The sequence below is a fragment of the Antechinus flavipes genome, chromosome 2, assembly GCF_016432865.1.
Source record: "Antechinus flavipes isolate AdamAnt ecotype Samford, QLD, Australia chromosome 2, AdamAnt_v2, whole genome shotgun sequence".
NCBI classification, from domain to species: Eukaryota; Metazoa; Chordata; class Mammalia; order Dasyuromorphia; family Dasyuridae; genus Antechinus; species Antechinus flavipes.
In genome coordinates, this window is record NC_067399.1 from 400,350,277 (window position 1) to 400,376,527 (window position 26,251).

The 26,251-nt window shown below is 38.0% G+C and overlaps 1 protein-coding gene across 2 annotated transcripts in view; it reads left to right on the plus strand.

The window, feature by feature from the left end:
- ADAMTS2 (ADAM metallopeptidase with thrombospondin type 1 motif 2) overlaps window positions 1-26,251 on the plus strand; it is a 472,323-nt gene that overhangs the window by 402,172 nt on the left and 43,900 nt on the right. For both annotated transcript variants that reach the window (XM_051978728.1, XM_051978729.1), the window contains 6 exons: window positions 619-751; window positions 3,438-3,551; window positions 9,595-9,740; window positions 13,543-13,718; window positions 21,558-21,691; window positions 25,676-25,799. In XM_051978728.1, coding sequence (XP_051834688.1) covers window positions 619-751; window positions 3,438-3,551; window positions 9,595-9,740; window positions 13,543-13,718; window positions 21,558-21,691; window positions 25,676-25,799 — 827 coding nt within the window. The remainder of the gene's footprint in view (window positions 1-618; window positions 752-3,437; window positions 3,552-9,594; window positions 9,741-13,542; window positions 13,719-21,557; window positions 21,692-25,675; window positions 25,800-26,251) is intronic.

Below are 26,251 nucleotides of genomic sequence, written 5' to 3' on the forward strand. Positions count from 1 at the left end.
TGCTGGAATAGAGTTGCCTCTGACTACTGTAATGTGAGATGCTTAAGGAAGTTCCAAATGAAAAGGAGGCATAGAAAGGAAATCTTGAGAAAGATTGGTGAAGGTAGCAGGCAGCAGAAAGACCCAGTAGAGGCCCTTTGGTTTGTGGAAGCCAGTGCTTCCCCTGAAAAGGGTTTGGGTTGTGCTCTCAATAACCCTGCTCTAAGCCTGGCTGCTTCGGCTATTCCTCCCAAAGTTGAGGCTGGAGAACAAAAGGGTAGGGAGGAGGGAAGGGAAGGAGGAAGCAAAGGAATACCTAACTTGGAAAATGAATTACATGTTTTTTCTTTCTCGTCAGCCTGATCTGGGGTGGGCCCATTGCATCCTGTCCAAGTGGGAACCTGGGAGATCAGGCCATTCCCCCCCGCAAAAGCCCCACTCAGATTGTACCACCAGGAAGCCCAGAGTGAGTGTGCACCTGCAGGCTGGCTGGGGGCAGATGCCCGAGGAGTCTGTGCTCAGCCCATCTGGTGCCACAGCTTCCCAGCAGGCAGGCCCTCCGTCTTGGCTTGGACTCAGCCTTTCGGGAAACCACAAGTCCATCTGTTCCTGTCATGTTTGTGTGTTTGCCTGTTGCAGCTCCTACGATTGCCTCCGGGACGACCCCTTTGAACGGGACTGGCCAGCTCTGCCCCAGCTGCCGGGAATTCACTACTCCATGAACGAGCAGTGTCGCTTTGATTTTGGACTTGGCTATATGATGTGCACAGCGGTGAGTAAAAGTCAGTCTTTCCCATTGCTTCTTCCCCAAGGGCTTGGAATGGGCTGTGGCCATGGGTCATTCTGGCATCCAATAACTTCAGGGCAATGTCAGATGGTGAGAGTGACCTCTAGCCAATTGCTGAGGAGATGAAAAGAAAAAATAATAACTTTGCCATGTTTAGTTATGTTTGGCAAACAGCTCTGGGACCAGCGGTGTTCTTCCTCCTGTCTCCCCATCACTGCACCTCACCCTCAGCCTGTCATTTCTTGGGCTATTATTTCTGGGAAGAATGTTGGCAGGTCTAGTTCGTCCCAGGTCAGGCTGCCAGCAACCCTTGGATACATGTTAACAGTCTTCCCTTAAGTAGAAAGAGTTTTGGAATAATGGAGTCAGAGAACCTGACTTTGAATCCCAGTGAGATGAGGTTTTTGCTAACTAAAAATTGTTGCCACTGGAGCAATCACTACCTATCAGCTTTATTTATTATCCTATTTATCCTATGTTTACTTTATTTGTACACATTATGTGTTGTCTCCTTGTAGATTCAAGGACAGAAACTACCTTTTGCCTCTCTATATCCCTGGCATTTAGCACAGTGCCTGGAACATAGTAGGCACTTTATAAACATTTAAAGATTACCTGAGGGGGGCATGCCTAGGATTGGTGCTGGGTTCCTGAGATTTAGGAGGAGTTCCCTTGGATAACAAAGCCCTGGAGAAAAGAAAAGGAGAACTTCCTATTTTAACTAAATATTCTGGCTAAATAGGTGCTAACTTATTTCCACTGTGCTACTGCAAGCTCCTTTTAAATTAAGTTTGTAAGGGCCAATCTTCCTTGGCCCCATGATAATTCTGAAGATGACCTCTCCTTGTCTATTTACTAATTGTGGAACCTCTGGTTGACCTGATTAGTAAAATGAGGGAGTTTGCCCAAATAATAGCTAAAGCTCCTCTTAGCTCAAAATTTTATTAATCTTATGAACTTTATGAGTGGCTTGATTTCTCTCATTCTTTCCCTATTGTTATTTCCAGCAAGGTTTGTGAGGAAAATCTGAGAAAAGAAGAAAAATTTTCAGTAAAGCAACTGGTTTCATTGGGAGGACACAAAAGTCATGGGCAAATACCTAGTGACAATCAGAGGGATTTGAAGTTCTCAACTTTTTTAATATATGTAAAAATATTAATTTATTTTAAGTATATGTATGTGTCATGAATTTGCCATATATAGTTTGGGGGAAGTTTTTTTAAAACATACATCACTTTTTACATGATAAAACTGGCTTTTTTGTCTGGATTCTCTTCCCAGGTTCTCATTTTCTAGCATGGACTTTACAGAGTCCACTAACCTATGTTGTAGGGCTGGGAGGAAGAGCTAAGGAGTTTGGACCACCTATGTAAAATAAAAGCAAGATTTTCTGAGTCTGAGACCCTTGCTCTGGGACTCTGATGTTCGGTTCAATAAATACACTGGATCCAATTGAATTGAATTGAACTGCATTAGAGGTTTCCAGGTCTCAGCTTTGAGTCCAAACACAGCTTTCCTTGGCTCTGTTGCCCGTGCCTGGTTAGCCTGGCTGGTTGGAGTGCGATGCTAATAAGACCGATGTTTTGGCATCAATTGGCAAGTTTCTGCCCATTCCACGGCCGCAGACAGTTCTGCTCACCACAGCTTTTTCCCATAAAGTGTCTTGAATCAGTAGAGGACTTGACAGGAGCATGAAGAGTGATCACCACTCTTAGTAAAGCCCCATTAAGGAGTGTTATCTTTCCTAGAGAAAGAACAGAAAACTGTTCACCGCAGATTAAGAAGCAGTAAGGAAAAGAGCATTGGACAGAGCCAGGAGGCCTGGATTTGAATTTCTGATGATGACTAGCTGTAAGACCTAATTTGCATCATTGATATTTTCTTAAATCTTGATAATCAACAAAACAATAAACTAAGTCCCATTTGCTGATTTCCAAGGTATAGATGCTCACAGTAAAAAAATGTAACTATCAGCTCTTGTAAACTTATTTTTTTAATGTTGATTTCCCTCTTGATGGAATCTTTTTGTTTTGTCCTTTTTGCAAGGCAACTGGGTTTAAGTGATTTGCTTCTAGTCCCAGGGCTGGTTAAGGGTTAAATATCTGAGGCTGGATTTGAACTCAGGTCCTCAAGGCTCCAGGGCCAGTGCTCTACCTATTGCACCATATAACTGTCCTCTAGAAAACTTGTGCTATCACTGACAATATTTACTCACCAGATTTTTTGTGAGGAGAATGCTTTGCAAACTGTAAAGCATAATAGAAATAGAAGTTTGTAGGCAATTGAGGGCAGTGTTTCAGATCTCATCTTGGACATTTTTCACTATTGAAGTTTCTTTGCAGAGGGTCGTTTACTCTTTCTGTCTTGGTCTCTGAATGTGACTCTTTATTGAATCATATGCTTTATTTTGCCTTTCCACATTAAAATTACATTGCCCATGTAATTTTAGACTTGGGAAACAAAACCTGGGTTTAAATTTCAGTTTTCCTGCCTCCTAGCTCCCTGATTTGCAGCTAGTTATTTAATCTATGAAGACTTCTATTTTATACTTTGGAAAATGAGAACAGTAGACAAGAGGATCTTGAAGTCTTTCCCTGCTCTAATATTCTGTATTCTAAGGTCCCTTCTAGCTTTGACATTCTGTGATTCTCTGAGCTTGCTCCTGTTCTAGTTCCGGACCTTTGATCCTTGCAAGCAGCTGTGGTGCAGCCACCCTGACAACCCCTATTTTTGCAAAACCAAGAAGGGGCCACCACTGGATGGGACCATGTGTGCTCCGGGGAAGGTGAGTAAATAGGCTGAGCACCCAAAAGGAGAACATCCAGGACCTAATACTCACAATGATCCCTGTCATCACTGAGCAGGACAGATTTTCACTATTCATAGCGCATGGAAAGAACATGAAAGCACAAAGTGGGGGCTTAAAGCTAAAGACACCCAGAATAACACATGCTTGCCTGAAGGGGAGAGGACAGTATTTGCCTTTAGCTTCTAGTAGGAGTTAGAGAGCATGGAGGTAGTATGGTGTAGGAGAAAGATCCCAGTTACAGTCAAAAGATTTGGTTTTGAATTTCCTCTCTGATGCCTACTAAGCTGTTTTACCATGGGCAAACTGCTTCAGTTCTAAGTCTCCATCTCCTCATCTGGAAAACAGGGACAAGACTTCCTGCCCTGTGATTCTTGCTGGGTTGGATTGAGACATAAAGGAGATAATGATCATGAATAAGGATGTGTTCTGTTACTTTTCTTCAATCTATCTTATCCTTATAAGTTACTTTTCTAAAAACAACAAAAAAAATCCTACCATTTATGTATTAATCTTATCCTTCCCATAATTCCAGATGGGAAAACTCATTACAAACAACCTGAAATTCATGAGATTTGCTTTATCTTTTTCTCCTTCTTGAGTCTATCCAGTATAAACTGTGCATGAATAGAAAAGAGTAAATGTAGAAGAGAAAAATGAGATTAATATAGGAAGAGTGGAATAGAAAGATAAGATTGAATAAATATAATGATAATATTTCCCATGCACACCGTGTTATGGGAAGTATTTATGGTTCATAAGACTGTTGTCTACAGTCTCATCACATCCCTTTGGTATTATTATCCCACTTTTGCACATAACAAAACTGAGGTGCCCAGAGGTGGTGGTTGCACAGCTATTGCCTCAACGAGCATTGTTGAACCAGGCTATTTTGATGAATTTTCAATGTTAAAACTGTAGCCAAAATTACTCAAGCAGAGAACCAAATGATACCTCTGAAAGGCTAACCACAAAAATACCAGATCATCTATATCTCTGCTTCTTCCATCAGCAGAGGACACTGAAATTCAGCCACATTCTCTGATTGTTGTTTGTATCTCTTATTTGTTGTATCTCTCATTTTGCTAGAGTGCAATGAATCTCTGATCCCTGAACTCCTTAATTTCCTTTTTTCTTCCTAAAATAGAAAATACAAATAGCTATTCTGAGTAAACAATTTTGCTTTTGTTTTTTTTTCTCTCCAATTCCATTTACCATAAGATGTGGCCAGTGCCCATGACAACCACCTTCTGAATGAGCCAGGGTCAAGCAAAATCTCTTCACTCAGATTCATGAAGAACAAATTAGTGAGCCCAGAAATACGTACTACCACCAGATACTAAGTATTCTAAAATTATTTCTTAATGTTCTTATTTTTTTGCAAAGGACACATTTGTGAAAACTTTACTACCTAAACCATTTAGCCTGGCATTCAAAGCCTCACTCCATCTCTCCAACTTCATTGTTCATAGTTCCACAATCCCTATCACCTAACCCAACCAGGTCTGTTTCCTCACTACCCTCCCAAAGCACAATGCTCATTCCAGTCTCTCTGCTTTGGATCACATTTTTTTCTCTCACTTTGAATGCACTAATGCCATTCCTTCAGCTATCCAAATCTTGCCCATCCTTTAAGAGCAGCCTTATGTTCTATTCCATTTACCCATAGATATCTTCCCATATGCTCTGCTGATGCTCCCTTTCCCACTTAGAATAGTACCCTCAAACCAGATCAGCAGATATCATACTCTACATTTCTGGGAGCAGTTAATCCCTTCAGTTTTGGAACCCCATTTTAGGACTGAGTCCTTCTGACTAGTGAGTGAGCAAGAGTAAGCTTATCCTGACCTACTTTTTCTAGTAGCCCCAAACTAGGCTTCATATCCAAGACAGCCCTCTCCCCAGACACCATATCATCTGCCTTGCTGCCACATGCACCTCTCCCTTCTGTTACCCACTTGTTTCCTATCTTTTATTCTGAGAATGATAATTTCCACCATTGCCACCATTGCTTTTGAGAAGGGTATGATAGTCAACTACCATATGGCTTATTCAAATCCCTATGGTTTCCTGAACCCAAACTGCCTTTTACTGATCACCATTCCCCTCTGTTCTCTTTCCCTATTAAGATATAAGCTCCTTGAGGGCAGGAATTGTCTCACTTTCATATTTGTATCCTCAGCAGTTGTGCCCAATACCTAGCACATTAGGAACTTAATAGACACTTTTTCACAAATTCATTCAAGACTCACTTTCTCCATGAAATCTTCCCTAACTTTTTGGATGAATACTTATAGCCCTCCCAGTGTGTATCATATTTGGTTGTCTTCTCTTTTCTGAGTTCTTTTTACAAAAGGAATCTCAATTAACTATAAGCTCCCTAGAGAAGAAGGCAGACCTATATCTTATTGCCCAGCCTATCAAACAACAGATAGAATATATAGCTACAGGCTCTATAAATAAGCTGGTTTGGTTTTCCCCAAAGAAGAACAGGGTTAAACCATTCTCTCTTCTTCTTATTGACCTGCAGGGAACTGAATGGCTAGAAATGACACATTATTGATGATGGGCAGAAAAAAACATCTAGCACATTTTCAGGGCCCAGAACTTATAAGTTGTGTGATCTTGCTACAAATGCAAATCACATCCCCACCATACCTTAGTCATTCCTAGATCGTAGATATAGAACTGCAAGGAACCTTAGAGACCATTTCATATAACTTCATTTTACAAATAAGGAAACTGAGACCCCAAGAGACTGATCTGCCCAAAGTCAGAACCAGGAATTAAGAGCATTGGTTCTCTGATTTAAAATTCATGGCTTTATCTTATACCAAGCTTTCTCTTATGCTTTATGAATTGCAGTAGCTACAAATATTTATAATTGGGGCCAACCATTTTCTAGTGATGAATTTTCTTGCACTTAACTAACCTAGTCTTCACATAATATAACTCTAGTCCATATCCAAGTTTTTATTCAAATTCTTTCCAGCTTGAGAGGACTTGTCAGAGCTTTTGTGTTCAGCTGGTATAACCTTTGAGAACAGAGTCCCCTTCATACCACAACAGTGCAGCAGAAGAGAACTTTAGTTGAGAACTAGGAAACACAAAATGATTTAAATTTTTTTCTCTTAAACTCTTCCTAGACAGTAAGAACTAGGTCACATGGGAAACTTGTCTGACCATGAAATTTATGCTATTTCCAAAGTTTAAATAGATAGAGATATGCAGGATAATTTATCACTCCAGGAGCCCTTGCAGTTTCATATTTTCTAACCTTTTATGAAATCGTTAGGACCAAAAAAACCCTGTTCTACAGGAAAGAACTTTTTGTATAAGGGAGAATGTGCTTGGATTGATAAAGCCTTGGTTTCTCACCTAGTATAAATTAATGCATTCTGGAGGGTGATTGTGAACTTGAAAAGTCAGAACCCATGAACATGACCATCTAGTTTAAATTAATTGTGTGCCCATGGTGAGTATAACAAATTGTGTCCTAATCTTAATGACATGGATTGAAATAGTAGTAATTACATATTTTTTATCTTTTCCTATAATCTTCACTTTTGAGCACCTCAGAAATGTGCCTGAACTAATTCACCTGATTCATTTACCCTTCTTATAGGTATTCATCTATATACAGTATACAAATGTATACTGTATATAGATGAATGCAGTATTTATTGACATGCTCTTTGATTTTCCTGCATACAAGATCAAAGAGTATTTCAATAAAAAAACTATATAATAGAGTATATCCCATACTATACATTCTTTCAACAAATAACTTAGAAGCCAAATCTACAATCAATGAATAAGAAATAAAAGCAATTATTAGGAGCAATTATTATATAAATAAAATAAAAGCGGTTTACCTAACCAACTATATGCCAATAAAACTGATGATTTAAATGAAATTGGTATTTACAAAAATATAAATTGCTCAGATTAACAGAAAAGGAAATGGAATATTTAAAAACTTTATCTAAAAAGAAATTGAATAAGCCAAAAATGAACCCCAAGAAAAACCTCAGGACTAAATGAATTTACAAGCAAATTCTACCAGACATTTAAAGAATAATTAATTCTAATATTACATAAAATGTTTGAAAAATACTAGAAGGAAGGATCCTACTAAATTTATAAATCAGGAAAGAAATCAAAATAGAGGGAGGAAAACTATAGACCAGTATCACTAATAAAAATAGAAATGATACTTGGATAAGTTTTGCTCTTGCTTTGAGTATTTTAAATGTAATATTTCATGGGCCATTGCACAATTGGATAAAATTCTGCTTCCTGAGTTGAGTAAAATTATTAAGATGTAAACTCATCCTTTGTAGGTTCACTGAAAGCACCTTCAGCGCAGCTCCAAGACAACAGAACTATAGTGTCCTCTCCTCCTATTCCCACATAATTCAGATCTCTTCTGCTAGGTCTCTATTTCAAAATCTTTTTGTCCCATTACTTTGGATATTGTAACTTTTTGACATGCTACCATATACTAAAAACATTGTTCTTAAATGATCATTTTATTGTCTTGATAATCATGAGCAGCAGCTTGGTCTTTGATAATGTTCCAGTTTCAGTAGAGTCAATTGGTTCAGGTCTTCTGGATATATTAAGACCTGTATTTATAGTATCGGGATTTCTCATCTGTCAAAAAAAGGAAAGGGCAAGCCCCTGATTTTTAATTCTAGCCATAAGGTTATGTCTTATTGGCAATTCAGGATGTACTCTTTTTTTTTCACTCTGCATTGAACTGTTACGTAATTTCTGTTATTCCCTTAAATAATCTATATTATCACTAAATCCAGGCTCCTTAAGGATAACATTTCTGTAATTTCTGGTGGCAATTGGTCCTGAATTGTCATTACAAACTCCTGTTTTTTCACAAATAGATACATATGACCCAGATATTTATTCAGTGCTTCTTGGTTGACATATTGTTGACTAACTTTGTAGGGACATCACCCAGAAAGGGACTTTTGTTTTTTTTTTTTCCCGAATCTTAGCAATTTCATAGGCTCCATGAAGAAATAGTCTTACAGTTGTTTCTACTACCATCACTACTACCACTTTAACTTAGTTCAAAAAGGACAAGTGGTTGCTAAAGATAATTGTACAAAGTTAAACTTGTCTTTGTTTTGTGTGTTAGTAAAACAAGTAAAGGATTACACCTGTCCTGGCCATCTGTGTGTACATATATGTGTATAAGTGGCAAATTTCCCAGCCAAGCAATATGACCAAAACAGATATCCTTTGAAAAGTCCAAAGGAGAAGGATCAGGTGTCCAAAGCCCTGCATCCCATCATTCTTATTGTACTATAGAAGAAAGAACAGTGGATTTGTTGCCAGAACCATATTCAGATGCTGCTATTGCTAAAATTCCACACACATTATATTTGTGCTTATTTTGTATCCACAGCTATCTGCCACTTTTTTTGGCAATCTTTTCTTTCCCTATCTGGGTCTCAGTTTCTTTATCTATAAAATAAGCCTATTTGAGCACTGATGTTCTATATTTTGTAATCTCTTTCAACTCTAACACACTATATGTTGTATTCTTTTACAGTTCTAACATTTGCATTCTATAGTCCATTTCATCATTAATATGACATATTCTACAGTCCCTTCCACTTTTATTATTCTATGTTCTTTGGTCCCTCTTATATTCTTAACATTCTATATTTGAAGCATCCTTCTAGCTCTAATATTCTATGGGTCTGCTCTATAATGTCCAGCTTTTGGATATTTCTGAGCAAATGATTCATTGAAAAAGTGAATTTCAAAAAAATTCTCTATCTGATCAGAAATTATTAAAGCCAGAGAACTTCATATATATAAGGAAAAGGTATAATTATTTTCTACAGGAAAACTAGCTACATTCAACAAGAATTCAGGGTCATGTGTCTGAGATCTTAGCATCCTGGGAGTGAATGAATTTCTCTCTCCACAAGGAAGAGGGAGATATACCAGATTAGTGAATGTGTTCATGTTTTTCTCTTGGATTCTCTTCCAGCATTGTTTTAAAGGCCACTGTATCTGGCTCACTCCAGATATCTTGAAACGAGATGGAAATTGGGGTGCATGGAGTAAGTTTGGCTCTTGTTCCAGAACTTGTGGTACTGGTGTGAAATTCAGAACCCGTCAATGTGACAACCCACAGTAAGTTGGCCCCATACTTTCATAAAATATACTCAATTATGGAGTTACTATCAAAGGATGATGATTCTTTTATTAAAATATTTTTCCAATTAGTAAAAACAAATTTTAACATTCCTTTTTTTTTTAAATTCAGAGTTCCAAATTCTCTCCCTTCCTCCTTTCCCTCTTTTTTGAGAAGGCAACAGGATATATACTTTTTTTATATGGAGTCATGCAAAACATGACTGAAAGCAATCACAGAAAAAAAAAAAAAAGAAAAAGTTGAAAAAAAAAAGTATGCTTTGATCTACATTCAAATTCCAAAGGATCTCATGCTAATGAGATTATATTCATATCAGCCTTTTTATGTCTGCATATAGTTCCTATCTTAGATTTTATTTTGATCTTTCAACAATCTCCATACCATTTATAGGACAAGTAGTATCCCCATTTTACAGATAAGGAAACTGAGAAAAAAATTACTTCTCCATGATCATTTCATATTTTGAGAGCATATTATGATTTGCAAAACACTTTGCTTACAGTAGTACTGTGAAGTAAATGGTGTTTTTTTTTCCTTTTTATAGATGAAATCATATAAATGAATCCCAGAAAGTTTAAGTGATTTGCACATGGTCACTCAATAAATCACAGCCAAGACTAGAACCAAGCTCTCTTAACTTCTAGAGTAATTTCCCTTCACTACACCACACTTCTTTAATAGAATTATCTCTCTTCCTCCATCACTGTCCTCAACACTAATGAAATGCCATGGACCATCCTCAGAGTAAATAACCCTACTTAGGCATTATATCCAAGGAAAGTGGGAAAAATTGAGTTAATATGATGTATCCCTGTCTTTGAGGAACTTTTGATCTAGTTGAGATAAGATTTAGTTGGATCTAAGTTGAGATGTAGTTGAGATAAGTCAATCTGGTGGCAAGAATAAGAAGGTAATAGAGATCCCAGTAGCTCACATTTAAGTAGGACTTTCAGTTTTACAGAGCCCTTTCCTTGGCCCCTGCAAGATGGGGCATATGTGGGTATTACTGTATTTGGAGAATTGTTTTTTTTTCAGTTGTGATTTCATTAGAATACAAAACTTCCTCCATCTAATGTGCACAATTTGGTTTTAGGGGATTTCCTGGGGAAATAAGAGATTAGGTAACTTGCCCAGGATCACACAGCCAATGTGTAACAGGACTTGAACCCATCTTTTTAAAGATTTTGAGATCAGCTCTCAATCCATGATACACACTGCCTGTCATTCTTCATTTTATAATTGAGAAAACTGAGTTAGAGAGGGCTAAGTTAATTTAGCCATATAGCTAGTAAAAACCCACACTTGAACCCAGGTTATGTGGCTCCAATGCTGGAACTTTTTTCTGTTTTGATGCATACCCCTTCATGATGTGTGATGACCACGTATTTAAAATCAGCCGGAGTCAGGAATTTAGGTTAAGGGAAAAATCTTCACTCTTTATTCTTTTTGAGGTGAAGGGGGATTGCAATAGCAATATGGGCAGCTGCGACAAGAAGCCAGCCAGCAGAGATGAAGGGGGATTGCAGGTGAAAGGGGGATCAGAGGTGAAGGGGGGTTACGATAACAAGCAGCTGTGTCAAGAAGCCAGCCAGCAGTCTCTCTTTCCCCTTCCCTTTCCGCCCCCACCCCCTGCCTCCACCCACCAAAATCATCATTTCCTATACAACACATCAGGACTTGCACAAATAGTGGGCAGGGGCCACTTTTTCTCCAAGCATATATATTAATAGAGTATGGTCCAATTACTATTTAGCCTCACGTGCTTGGGACCTCAGTGCATCAACTCGAGCCTCAGCCCATTACAATGATGCATTCTCAGCTTCACTGAGTGAGTCCATAATTCTGAGTGGTAAGACATTGCAGCAGAAGAAAAAAAGCTTGTCTTTTCAGGGCCAGGGGAAGGCAGGTTTGACTATGGGGGCTGGTGGGTCAAAGTTCCTTCTTGTGGGTCAAGCAGAAGTGGACAAAAGGTCCATGTGATATAAAAGCTTTTTGTTTGGGGTCTTCAATTTTAATAGCTCTTAAGCCAATGTAAGGAACCAGTGTTAGGGAATATCTTCCTACTCTTTTCCCATCTCAGGTTTAATATGGACCAAAAAACAGCTTCTCTGACTTTTCTAGAGTCTAGGTAATTGTGCTATCTTTTCCATGTACTATTGCTATCTGAACTGAAAATACAGTTTTTAGAGCTGAATGGGGCCTTACAAATCATTGAGGCAAGCTCCTCTGCCCCCATTTATTGTTGTTCATATTGTAAAATATATAAATAAATAGAAATAAGAATAAATAATTGTTGCATTTATTCTTTCAAAAGAAAAGAGCTAAAGAGTAGGAGCCAAATGATAGACTAGAAAGAACACTGGATTGGGAGTGAGAACAATTCTGTGATTTGGGGCAGCCCCTCTGAACTTCAGTTTTCTTCTCTGTAAGACGAGAGGATTGACCTACAGATGCTTAACTCAGGATAGGTTTCAGAGGGTTCATATACTTAAATGGAAAAAATTGCCTTTTTATTTCAACATATCTGGTTTCTTTTATTACCTCATATATATTTTATTTATGTGTTTTAACATATTTTAAAAAGAAGTCCATTGTGTTCAGGAGGCTCCATGACCCCAAAAAAATTGACACAAAAATGACTTTTAAAAACCCCTCTGGATTAGTATATGTTATAAATCTAAGGTCCCTTTGAGTTCTAAATATTATCATTCAGATAAATGGTACAGTGCTGGACCTGAAGTCAGGAAGATTCGAGTTCAAATCTGGTCTCAGATACTTGCTACCTGAGCAAGTCACTTAACTCTGTTTGCTTCAGTTTACTTATCTGTAACATGAGCTGGAGAAGAAAATGGCAAACTACTCCAGTATCTTTACCAGAGAAAAGCCCAAGTGAGTTCATAGAGAGAGTTAGACAAGACTGAAATGACTAAGGAACAACAATTCTTGCAGCTTTAAATACTATTATCCAACATTAACATTTTAGATGAGTTCAAAAAACTCAAAAGAATTCTTCTAAATATGTGTTAGTTCCATCTTTTCAACTAAATTGTAAGCTCTGTGAAGACAGAGACCACATGTTTTTAAGCATAAATCAACTCAGCTGAGCAGAATAAGAACTCGATACCACTTTTTGGGTTGTTAATTGGTAGGTGGAGTAGCCCTAGCTACCTTATTAAATGCTATGAATAGCTTGCAAATTATAGGTCAACCAGTATATAAGTGATCATTCTGACCACACTTTATTTGTGTTTTTGTAATGTGACAATCGCATAAATGTTGTGGCTAAATCCACCTTCTTATGAGAAGGAGCATAATGTAATGGATAGAGCACTAAGCTTGGAGTCAAGAAGATAGGGGCTGGAGGATTGCTTCTAACACAAACTAGCTGTGTGACCATGGGCGTCACTAAGTTTCTTTAGTTCTTGAAAATTTTTAAATTTTAGATAAGTTGCTGATCTGCATTGGTAGAAGAGATTTCCATATCAAAACTCTTGTAAACCAGTGAAACAAGGAATCCAGCCCCACTTTCCCTTCTCTCCCTGCCTCATCCCTTCCACCCCCACAAAAAAAAAAAAATCCATCTCCTCAATAAATTGTGAATTTATTCTAAAATCTTTGGCAATTTAATGCAGCTTGAGAATAAAAAGTGACCAGTTTCATAGCTACAACATCAGGGTGACCAGTTTAAGTGTTTCTCACCCATCCCCAAAGTTCCATCCCTCCCACAATGGTCTTTCACTGGCTCTCTAAGTTGCAAAAGTTTTTCTTTCTTTCCCATAGCCCAGCCAATGGAGGTCGTTCCTGTGTGGGGCTCAGCTATGAGTTCCAGCTCTGCAATACGCAGGATTGCCCCAATGCCCTGGATGACTTCCGAGAGGAGCAATGCCGCCAGTGGGATCTCTACTTTGAACATGGGAATGCCCAGCATCACTGGCTACCCCATGAGCACAAGGAGGGTGAGCCTGGATGATTTTCATTAAAGACCTACTAGAGCAGCCTACTAGATATTGGAAAGGTATCAGGTTCCCTCCTATCACATGTGGGGTACCTGGAGTACCCAAAGCCACTTGGATAGAGATACAGGCTTTCTTCCAGAATCAAATCGATATCTCTTCTGTGCTGGATATTTGTCTGCAACTCTCCAGCTTCTGGACACATTGTCGCCCCCTTTAAAAAATCCAATCCCAAAAGTTTAGCTCAAGTATATAAATTGTCCCTGAGCTTCTTCATCATCAGTGTGCTGTCATTGAGACAACAAGGGCTTAGAACAAAGTCAGTTCTTTCTAGGACTGATATCACAACATGTAGAACTCATGCAAAAGTATCTAGGACCAATAAAAGCTTGTCCAGAAAATTTCATACTAGTACTATTTCATCCTATCATATGATAAGTGGATTAGAGAGGTACAAGACAAAATTCTATGTTGTCTAAAAAGGAAAATCATTCCCAACAGAGCTCATCTGGGAAGGTTTCATGAAGGGTTTGAGTTTGTCTTTAAGGGATTAGCAGAAGTTCAGCCGAAAAAGCATGGGAGTGAATATATGAGGTGTAGGAAAGAGTGTATTAGCAAGGAAAAAGTACAGTACATGCTTAGGCAGCATAAATAGAGTGCACAGAAGTAAGTAGAAGGAGATCAGGCTGAAATTGTAGAGTGGCTCTAAATTATGGAGGGCTTTGTGGAACAAGCTGAGGAGTACTCAAATGAGTGACACTGGAGGCGATAGGGAGCCACAGTTAGGTAATTTGAGAAGAAGCATAATCAGATCTATGCTGAGGGAAAAGTGATTCAGCACCAGTATGAAGGATGAATTAGAAAGAAAATAGAGTCAAGCACTCGGGAGGATTTTACAATAGTTCGGACAGGGGGTAATGACAGTCTGTGCTCAGATGGTGGGTAGCATGAGGAGCAGAGAGAGAGCAGGACTGATATGCAAGAGGTTGAGAACATAAAACCAACAGGTCTTAGCAATTCATTGGAACAAACATCTGAGAGTACAGTTCTACCTGAGCACATAAGATCTCAGTGTCTAGATTAGAGATGCCTGGATAGGGACTAGAGAATGGGCATGGGGATAGGAATTGCATCTTTAGCTTTTTTTTATTCTGAGCAATTATTAGTTTTATTAATTTTGGCTAGCAAATAATTAACAAAAGGATGGCCCTTTTCTCTCACAAACCAAAGATGAAACATGGAGGTTTCTTAGTGCTTATATACCCTTGGAAAAGTAGGTGTTTTCAACAGGTGGCAATCAACTTTAACTGGTTAATTGGAGAGGATGAATATTAAAATGAGAGGTAGGACCTATTCTAATGAGGGGCTGAGAGATGTGACTTTGACTAAGATGCTTTTACTTCTCTCTATACAGACCACTCCTGCCTGGGGAATCTAGAAAAAAGGGATCTATCTCACTTCCCACCTAAGCCTGTCTGAGTGGAACACAATGCTCTAGATTAGATTCCTTTTTTAAGTTTTCAAGTGGAGCAAAATAAAAATTCCACCTAGATTAGATGGTCCAGGCGGATATCCTCAGCTTCTATAAATCCAAATGTGCCCCTTCCAGTATATAGTACCAATGACAGGGCTGACATTTTCATCTCAATCTCTAGCCAGCTTATCTCCCTCCACTTTTCAAACTCTCATCTATTTCCTACACACAGACACACACACACACACACACACACACACACACACACACACACACTTTCTCTTCCTTGGTTTCTTCACTCAGTCCTGCTGATAGTAGAAAATTGATATGTTTCTCTTCACGCTATGCTCTTATGCTCTACCTAATACCTTGCAGTCCACATATCTTCAGATGGACTATGATGATGGGTAGGAGATCTTTACTGATGTTAGCTCGACACAGGAGCCCAATAGAGAGGAGCACTCAGCTTAAATATTTGGTATGACTGAACTTAAAGAATCCAGTAGCAGCATCTCTTAGAATTATAGAATCATATTATCTTGGAATTGGAGTTAAAATGGCTCTCAAAAGATCATCTGGTCCAGCCCATATCTGAACAAAATTTCCTCACATGTCATCCCTGACAAGTAATCATTTAGCCCAGGGTTTCTTAAACTTTTTCCACTAGCAATCCTTTTTTGCCTGAGAAATTTTCACGTGACTTCGGATATATAAGTGTATAAAATTGTTATACAAATCAAACATTTACTGATAATAAATCATAATTTCATCACCCCCACATTCAGGTATAAGACCCCATATGGAGTTATTAACAAGTTTAAAAAGCTGGGAGCTAGCCTATACTCTGAAATTGGAGAACTTATTAGCTATTAAAGCAGACTACTCTAAGACAGCTCTAACATTTACAAATTTTTTTCTGTTTGAATTAAATCTACTTTAGCACAATTTCTATCCACTGGTCTTATTTTGGTCCTTTGAAGCCAAACATAAGAAGACTAAGTCATCCTTTCCTTACCACAATCTTTTAGAATTATGAGGCAGTTCTCCAGTTAGTCTTTCAGATGGAGTCTGACCATCAATAGGCACAAACAAGATCACCAATCCCTGTGGACTGAGTGAGCCTCCTGACAGCCTAATTGTTTAGTCATGGGCTTTGACACATACCCCTACTCAGAAGGCCTTAGATCTTGAGCTGCCCTCTTAAATCTGCCCAACCCCAATGTTGCAACAGGGGAATTAGTAAAGATTATTCAAGCCTAGCCAGATGGTATTACTTTGAGAATAGGATAAATTTTATGGATTCAAAGGAAGGAAAAATCAGAGAACTGTCCCTGCAGTATACTTTCTATCTGCATAGACACACACATACATACACATACACACACACACACAGTCTCTAACCAGGAGGAACATCTCACTTCAATCTATAGGGGTCTGGGTCTGACATCCACGAGGACTCAGTGGATCTTCATGGTCTTGGAATGGGAACCACGTTCTCATGGAAGTTGAAAGAAACCTGACCTCTAAGAGGAGATAAAGGCTGAGTGTTGAAGGGTTTAAGAGTGCTTTCACCAGCAAGAAACACTCCTACAAGTTGAACTTTACTGCAAATAAGCTGGAGCTCACTGATAAAAACTCCAGTGCTCCATCTTGTGGCCAAGCTTACACCGACAACCTGAACATTCACTAGAGGTCTCCATTCTTGGGGTGCTGTTCCTTTAAATGAATGCCCAAAGTCCACAGACGTCCCAGACCTAAAAAGGGTCTCTGATCCACTTACTTCCACTTCACACCTTAAGGAGAAAATCCCTCAAAAACTTCCCTGACTTCGTTCAGCCCCTCTGATGGCAGACTTCCAGGGACAGGGACCCATTCATTCCCATAAGTAGCATCTCATTACAGTTCTGAGCATTACAAAGTTTTACTCTTAAAGAAGAGTCAGTTTTCTTCTCTGCAACCTCAACTACTTCCCTCCAGCACCAAGGAGAACAAGTCTAATCACCCTTCTCTCTGAATGCTTTTTAGGTATCTCTTTTCTTCTCCAGGTGAAACATTATTCCCTCCCTACCCACAAATACACAGATAGTTCAATCACTCCATCTAATCATCTCCCAGTTTGCTTTAGTTTATCCATGTCTCCTTGTATTGTAGTACCCAGAAGTAGATGTCGTAAACAAAACAAAGAACAGACGGCCCATAACCTCCCTTATTCTGGATACTGTGTTTCTTCAGGAAAGCCAGCTCTGAGCCTAAGAAGCTTCTCAGTTCTGTCCATTGATCTGGGATTGGTTTTATAGGTGTGGCAGCTACTGTGATCTAAGAAAGCCTTGTCTAAACCGGTTGCCTACATACTGTAAAAAGGGGCTGCCAAGAAACCTCCTTCTCCTGATGCTTTTTTCTGAGCATAGGGAATAGAGACTGAATTTTACATGGTTGGCAAATTAGAGTTCTTTCTACTTCACTGGGCCTCTTGTAGATGAGATGATTAAGGGCTGCTATTAACCACATTCTACCTAGACACACTGTGGCATTCAAAGATCATGTTTACAAATTCCAGTTATAATTGTTCCTGATTCAGTTGAGTACCTGAATACTGGGAACATTCACTAGTTTCAACATAGAGAGGCTAGCATCTAATAACAAAGGATATAACTTGTTACTTATACTCTATCAGCTTTGCTTGCTGTCTTTAAAGAATCAGCCAGCAACATCTTCATTCTCTTCAGGAGCCATCCTCTCAGGAGGAGCCATGGCTACTCCTAATGAAATATGGGGAATAAACATGTTTTAGGATAAAATTTTATGTGCATGCTTCCACATTAGAGAGAAAAGGGAAAAGAAAGGGAATAAGCCCTTATTGTGGCATTTTTATTACTTACATATATATTATTATTATTATTATAGAAATATATTGTCAATATGTGCCAGACACTGTACTGAGTTTTTTTTATAGAATACTATTTAATTTGATCTTCACAGCAAACCTGTGAAGTAGGTGCTATTATTATCCTTATTTTACAATTAAATTTGAAATTGAGGCAATCAGAGTTATTTAAGTGACTTGTCCAGGGTCACATAACTAATTAGTGTCTGAAGCTGGATTTTAATTGAGGTCTTTCTGACTCTAGAGCTAGTGTTCTATCTATAATGCCACTAGCTACAGAAGTCTTTCATACATATTCTACCATTAATCTCTGAGCTAGGAACAGTGACAACCACTAACATTTAAGAAGCACCCACTTAATGGGCACTGCTCTGTGATTGGAAATGAGGAAGATCTAAAAATTTAAATAAGATATAATTCTTGCCTTTATGGGTCTTATATTTTAAGCTGGACTATAAGAAACATATACAAATAACTAAAATATATAATATTATGTGATAAATATATCAGAACAGTACAAAACAAAGGCCTCAGCGAGGCTTGAAGAAGTTCATTACTAAGAAGATCATGGGAAAGATTGAAAACTAACTTTCTTTTTGCTTGGCAAACCCAATTTGATAAATATGATCCTCCCTCTATTTAGCATCCAGCCCAATCCAGGACAGGAATTGTAGGATCACTGACAAAGGACCTCAATACTTTTCTATTCATATTTGGATAAGATACTTCATTTATTAAATAGAGTGGAATTGATTTGTGCCCATCATTAAACTGCCTTTACTTTTTGCTTTACTTTTGATGAAAAGCATCTTTGCTTAAGGGTAATAGAAAATGAGAAATAAATATAAGCTTTCTTCCTGAACAGGCTAAATCTTGAGAGTTTTCCACCCTCCATCCCTTTCTTTCCATTAATAGTTAATACCTGATCATCACATTACTTAGGGATAGGCCCTCCTGATGCCCTGGCTAAAGAAAAAAACCTTCAAATTCATTCTTTCTGGAGCTCTGATACCACACCCCTCTATTGGTGCACTTGGAGTGCCCTCTTGTGTCTCTCTGCTGTAATTTCATTAGACATCTTGAGCAATAATCCACCTGGACATCAAAAGACCCCCATTCTTCCCTACCAGAGTAAACAATCTCTATAAATTGCACAACCTGACAAAACAAAAAAAAATCTCTCCCTGCTTTCTGGCCAGAACCACGTTAAGCACTCTGGTAGTGAGTCTCTGGCATCTTAAGCTGGCAGACATCGATTGTCCTATAGTCAAATTCTAGCTTAGGGGCAGCTACCAGAACTTGGTGGGAACTGTAAGAACTCAGGATTACCCCTGTGCCATAATGAAGTATCATAGAAAGAACTTAACACTATGTTAGGAAACAAGGGTAGAATAGAGAATGTTTGAATCAGGATCTCTGACAGCGAGACTTGGACTCCTCTATAAATTTATATGACCATATATACATTTTTCTTGATCCTAGAGATGAGCCAAATGACTAAGAATGCCCCTGGCCCAGAAGATCTCCTGTACCTGAGGGGAGGGAGGGTAGTTGGTGGGACTTTTGCTTGCTTTGAACCTACCTTAGATCTAGATCATGGAAGAAAGTTGTTTCTGTCTTTGGACGAATCAGCAGGATGCCTTATATGGGTCATTTACCTTTTGGAGAACTAAGAAAGGTTTTCTGAAAATTGGGTGATGGTAACAAATCAGTTCAGTAATAGCTGTCCATGCCTTTTGACTCTGTTCCTGTACTAGTATAGTTTGAAATCCTTGGGGAAGGCCAATGACACTATCCATTTTAGGGCCACTGTCTGCTCAGTGGGGGTGCTTTTAAATGGGTCACCCCCTGTCTATATTTCCTATTCCATAGCTCAGGACTAGCCAGGCATCTATAAATAAGTAGACATTAGCAGCAGGAGATTAACTGTGTACAGCTTGTTATAATTATTTTTTTCCATCCTCAAAATTAATCTTTCTCTGTGGGTGAAAATTTGGGCCTGAGGTGGTATTGGCAATCCATTATTAATTCTCCATGACATGTTTTAGGATAAAATTCTATGCCCTGAAAAGAAAAGAACATGATCTGAGCACAAAAGCTCGTGCATGCTAATTAAAATTATTCATTTGCCTAATAAGGTACAGTGAAAAGATCACTGATTTGAATTAAGAAGACCTGGATTCTAGTCCCAGTTCTGCTACTAACTGTGTAACCTTATAAATGTCAAAATATTCCTGCTCCCTGAGCTTTAATATCTTTATCTACATAACTAAAGAAGTGGCTTGCTCACTAAATCTATGATTTCTTGATTGATATATATAATATATATACATATACATGTGTGTATATATATATATGTATGAGAGAGATAGGTATATAAAATATACCTTTCTTGAGCTCCTGTTGTGTCCAGGAGACATGCAGAGAGCCATGGGAAAATAAGATGAATAAGTTCAGTCCAATAAGCACTAAGGGCTTACCATGTCAAGAATGCTATGTTACGTATGGGAGATAAAATGACAAGACTGAAGTAATCATTGTCCTCAAGGAGCTTCCAAACTGTGTGAATTCAGAGAACTCCTTGCTGCAAAGTAGTGTTTTTAGGAGAGGAATTTGAAACAAAGCTAGAAAGGAATGTAGAAGTCCTTGTAGAACTTCCTTGTAGAAGTCCTTAAAAGCTGAAATAAAAAGTAGGTGATTTTTCATGCTGGCAATAGGGAGTCATTGAAGTGATTTTTAGAACAACGGGGTATAATCCTGTGTGTTGTGAAGATAATTTGGGCAGGTGTATGAAGGATGAATAGAAAAAGGAGCTTGGATGCAGGGAGATCAGTTAAATGCCAATTAAAATAGTCTAGATTAGAGTAAAAGAGTCTAGACTAGGATTTTTAGCATTATGAGATGGATTTAAGATATTATAGAAGTAGAGCCAACAAAACTTAACTGATTTTATATCAAGACAGGAATGAAATATGTCTCTGAGATTTTAAGTGTGTGTGATTTTCAGATAGTGGAGTTGGGGAAAAGTACCTTCATGGAGCTCACTGCTTATTATTAATAAGACATTGGCATAAATATCCATGATATAAGACAAAATACAAGTACCATAAAAGATTCAGAAGAAATGGGAGCTAGGAAGAATGTTAAAGAAGAAGGTCGTCCCTGAGCTGACCATTGAAGTATTGGTGGGCTTTAAATCAGCAATTCCAAAATCTCATAGCCAATTTCAAATTCAGCTATAAGTACAGCGTCCCTTCCACTATCCCCCTTTCCCTTTCTTCTCCACCCCCATGCCCTACTTTCTGTTTCCTGATCCTAGCACATTCCTATAAATGTGATGATCTGAAATCACTGGTATAAATCACTGGTATACATACCAGTAGTTCCACATGCCATGGTGACATACTGAGCCCAAAAGGACTAAGTGTAAATCCTTATTTACAAGGTTTGTAAAGTAAATGAAATCTGCCATTTTATCCTCCAGCCAAGGAAAGATGCCATCTCTACTGCCAGTCAAAAGAAACTGGAGAAGTGGTTTCCATGAAGCGAATGGTCCACGATGGGACCCATTGCTCCTACAAGGACCCTTACAGCCTTTGTGTACGTGGAGACTGTTTGGTAAGTGTTGGAGACAGTTGGCATTTAGATTCTTAAAGACATGACTTTGGAGCCCTAAGTTCCATCTCAGACTCTGTTCTTTACAAATTGTACTTCTCTGGGTCTCTTCTTCCTTATCTGTAGAGTTAGGTTAATAATCCCTATCCTGAACACCCTACGGTATTGTTGTGAGGTTCAAATGAATTAATATATACTGGTGATTCACAGACAAATGGTACTATTCCTACCCCAAAATCTGACATGATGTGATGTATAGGGTACTTCATTTGGATTTAGGATTATTCTTGACCTCAAATTCCACCCGAAAAGCTTGCTGACCCTAGGAAAATCACGAAGCTCTCTATACCAAACCTTCAGTAAAAGGTTTTTAAGGTCCCTTCCAGCTTTATATCTATCATCCCAGAATTCTATACACTTAGTCATGGAAAAAAAAGGAAGAGTACACATTGAAGGAAGATCAGAATGAAGAAAATGTGATGAAGAGAAAAAGACCAATGATAATAGAAATGTTTTTGTTGATTAATTGTTCAGTCATATCTGATCTGCATAGCCCATAGCTGTTTTGGGGACTTTCTTGGCAAGGTTCTGGAATGGATTGCATTTTCTTCTGCAGTGGACTCAGTGGAACTTTTTGTTAGGCAAACAGAAGGTTAGTGACTTGCCCAGTGTCATATCTAAGAACTGTCTGAGGCTAATTAAGAATTCAGATCTTCCTGATTTCCTTGCCTGGCTTCCTCAGAGAAATACTTTAGGCATCTTTAATTCAGTAGAAATATGAAAGAACAATTTATAAGAAAGATCTAGTTTAATACAATTATTTCAGAGCAATTTTTAAATTTTATTTTTCTATTATTAAGCATTTATTTTCTCTCTCCCATCCCCCATATTGGAGGGGAGAATTCATAACAAAAATGTATAGTCAATCAATTTTTCCCATGTCCAAAAATCTATTTTATTCTGCTTGGATGATCTGGTACTTCTATCTTTTTGAGAAATTGCTACATTTTATTTATGCAGCCTTCTCATATTTTTTTTCCAGTTTTAAACCATTCACTTTTCCACTTTTCTACATTCAGTTCTAATTGTTGCTTTTTAACATTGATATAGATTCCTCAGAAGACAAGTAAAATGATATGGTACTCCTAGCTCTTTGAAGACCTGAGGATCACATTTTGTTGTGATCCAAACAGTTAAAGGTTTAAATGATGTCAGTGAAACAGAAGCGGATGTTTTCTGGAACTTCTTTTTTTTCTTCATAATCCAGTAAATGTTGACAATTTGGTCTCTTGTTCCTCCGCTTCTGTAGCAATTCACAGTTCCACCAACAGTGCATTAATATGCTTCTTTTCTGACAGCCTGTCCAACATTTGTCATTTTCTGTTTTTTATCACTGTAACAGTCTTTAATATGTTGCTTTAATTTGCATTTTTTTCAGTCGTTTGTGATTTAGAGCCTATTTTCATTTGCCTATTGATAGCCTGGATACATTCTTTTGAGAACTCCCTTTTTATATCCTTTCATTTACCATTTATTCTTACACATTTGAATCATTTTATTGGAAATTAAGCTTTCATTCAGAAAATTTTCTGTAAAACTTTTTTTCTAGTTAACTGTTTCTCTTCTAACAATAAATGTATTAATTTTGTTTTGTGAGAAAAAGTTTTCAATTTTATATAATTAAATTATTCACCTTATCTTCTGTGTTCCTTTTTATTCCTTGTTTGGTGATGAACTCTTCCCCTATTCAAATCTTTAAAAGGAAAGTTCTTCCTTACTATCCTAGTTTATGTTGTAATAATATAGTGATTTTGTGTCCTTATTTTCCCAAGAGACAGCATGGTATAGTAGATAGTATCCTGCCTCAAATCCAAGAACTGAGTTCTACTCTCACTTTCAACATATATTGTCTCTGTAACTCTCAGTGCTCTAAGTAATTCTCAAAGAATAGAAGTTATGGAGAAGGTTTCAAGCTATATAAGTAGAAGGGGTTTCCTCTCCGGGGAGTACGTATGACAATGAAATCATAGACCCAGTCCTTATCCCCTATCCCTATTTTATTGTGTATTCATTTACTTTTTAAAAGACCTCATCTTGTAGAATTGACCCATATCACAGAGGTGGCCTAACATCAAACCAATAGGAAAATGATTTTTAAATTACAACACTTTGTGTAAATGTGCATTGATAATTACTACTGCTGGAGCATGACAAAATGGGTGAAAGTTGGGCTTGGAATGAAGAAGACTGGCTCCAAATCCTACCTCTGACAACTTACAAGTCTTTTAATTTCTCTCTGTCTCAGACAGTTCCCTGGTTCATATCTGCCAAGTGAGAGGAAGGTAGATACCTTCTCTGGTGGAAGTAATTTTCACTCGAAGGATTCCTCAGGAATGATGAGGATGAAATTATAAATCAAATGACAGGCATGTATTAAGTGTCTAGTGTTTGCCAGGCACATGGCTAGGTGTCCTGGGGATACAAAATGAATGTGAAATAATACCTACCCTACAAAAGCACATGTTCTTATTATGGTATAACTCTAGAATATATAATATAACTCTAGAATAGGTGACCTTCAACTATACATGAATAAGCCAAATTGGAAAAGATCTTATTAGCTAGAACTACCTGACCTTCTTCAGATCTAAGGAGGAGTTAAAGAAAAGTTAAACTTGGGAAGAGTCTGGTTTTAGGGAACAGGGAGGAGTATAAACAATGCAAAAAGGTGAAATTACTAGGTAACTATATTTTTGTCCACCTGCATTCTTGATTTCCTTCACAGGCTAATTGTACACTATTTCAAAGTCCGATTCTTTTTGTACAGAAAAATAATTGTTAGGACATGTATACTTAGGATTGTATTTAATTTATACTTTAACATATTTAACATGTATTGGTCAACCTGCCATCTAGGGAAGGGGATGGGGGGAAGGAGGGGAAAAATTGGAAAAAAAGGTTTGGCAATTGTCAATGCTGTAAAATTACCCATGCATAAAAGCTATAAAATAAATAATAATAATAATAATAATAATAATAAATAAAGTAGCTACATTAAAAAAAAGAAATTACTAGGTAACTTTTAAGCAGTCAGAGAATTTGAGTGCTCACTCTTTTGTGCCTCAGTTTCCTCATCAGTAAAATGGAATCACTCAATGACCGGTACTCTAGGGCCAGATCTGGCATAGAGTAGTGTGTGAGTAGGATCACAGATGCTAAAATATATGAGACCGTAGAGATTATCAAGTCTAACCCTCATTTTGTAGATGAAGGAAGCCCAAAGAGATTAAATGTCTTATTCAGGATCAGAGCTACTACCTAAAGTGGAATTTGAAACCAATTCTTCCTGCCTCCAAGCTCATTGATCTCTCTATTACACCATATCAGGAGGAACTTTGTCCCAATCCCAGCACATCTTTTACAGAAATGACCTTCCCTTCAGATTTTTTAATGGCAAAACCATGATTGATGTCACTGAGGAAAAAGCTATTCAGCAGAATAAAAAATCCATGTTTTTAACAGAACAGAGAATTATGTTGATGCTCCAAGAACCACATCTTCAACCTGGTAGTGAGAGTACAGGCCTAAAGTAGCCCAAATCTGAATTCCGTACAACATTACACCTTTTTATAGATGAGAATAAATGTTATAATTGCAGTTGTAGATAGACAATGTTTTTGTCGATAGAGATAGCCCAGAAGATTATTCATTTACAAAAGGATTCACTTCAGTGCCTTCTGAAATAGAAAGTTAACTGAAAATAGGATATGACTTGCAGACTTTTGATTTTTCCTACAGTGTTTCAAGTACTTCTCATTTTGATTAAGTTGGGTGTTCCACTATACCCCAGAGATCTTTGAAGCTCTTGCTATATACCTACCAGCATCATGGGGCTCTAGTAGCTTTGGCTACAGTATAAGACATCCTGATGCTGTTGAGGAATAACAGTGGGGTCATTCTTAACCAGGGTATTTTTCCCCCCCACAGAAAGTTGGCTGTGACCGAGTGATTGGTTCCACCAAACAAGAAGACAAATGTGGTGTGTGTGGAGGAGATAACTCTCACTGCAAAGTAATCAAAGGGACATTCACAAGATTACCTAAGAAACAAGGTCAGTTCTATCCTCTATAAGACTCTTCTCCCTTCAGTCACTTACTCCCTAGTAGTTTCATATGTCCATGTCTGTGTGGGTGAATGGATCATCATAAAATTCCTCTTTCCTTAACCCTAACATCCAGTCACTAGGTCTTGTGAATTCTTTCCTGTTCCTACAGCTGGACCCTATCACAATAGTGTTCTTTTCTCCTCACCTCCAGTCTTTCTCCATATGTACATGTACATGTTGCCCCATAAATGTGCCTAATAAACAGGTATGACCATATACCTTTTCTGCTCAAAGTCTTTGATGATTCCCTGTTTACTATGGGATAAAGTCTAAGACAGCAATTCTCAAAGTGTGGTCATAAAGGCCCCAGAGACTCCATGAAACTCTTTCATAGCATTGGTGAAATAAAAACAGTTTTCATAATACTAAGATGTTATTTGCCTGTTAAAATACTCCTT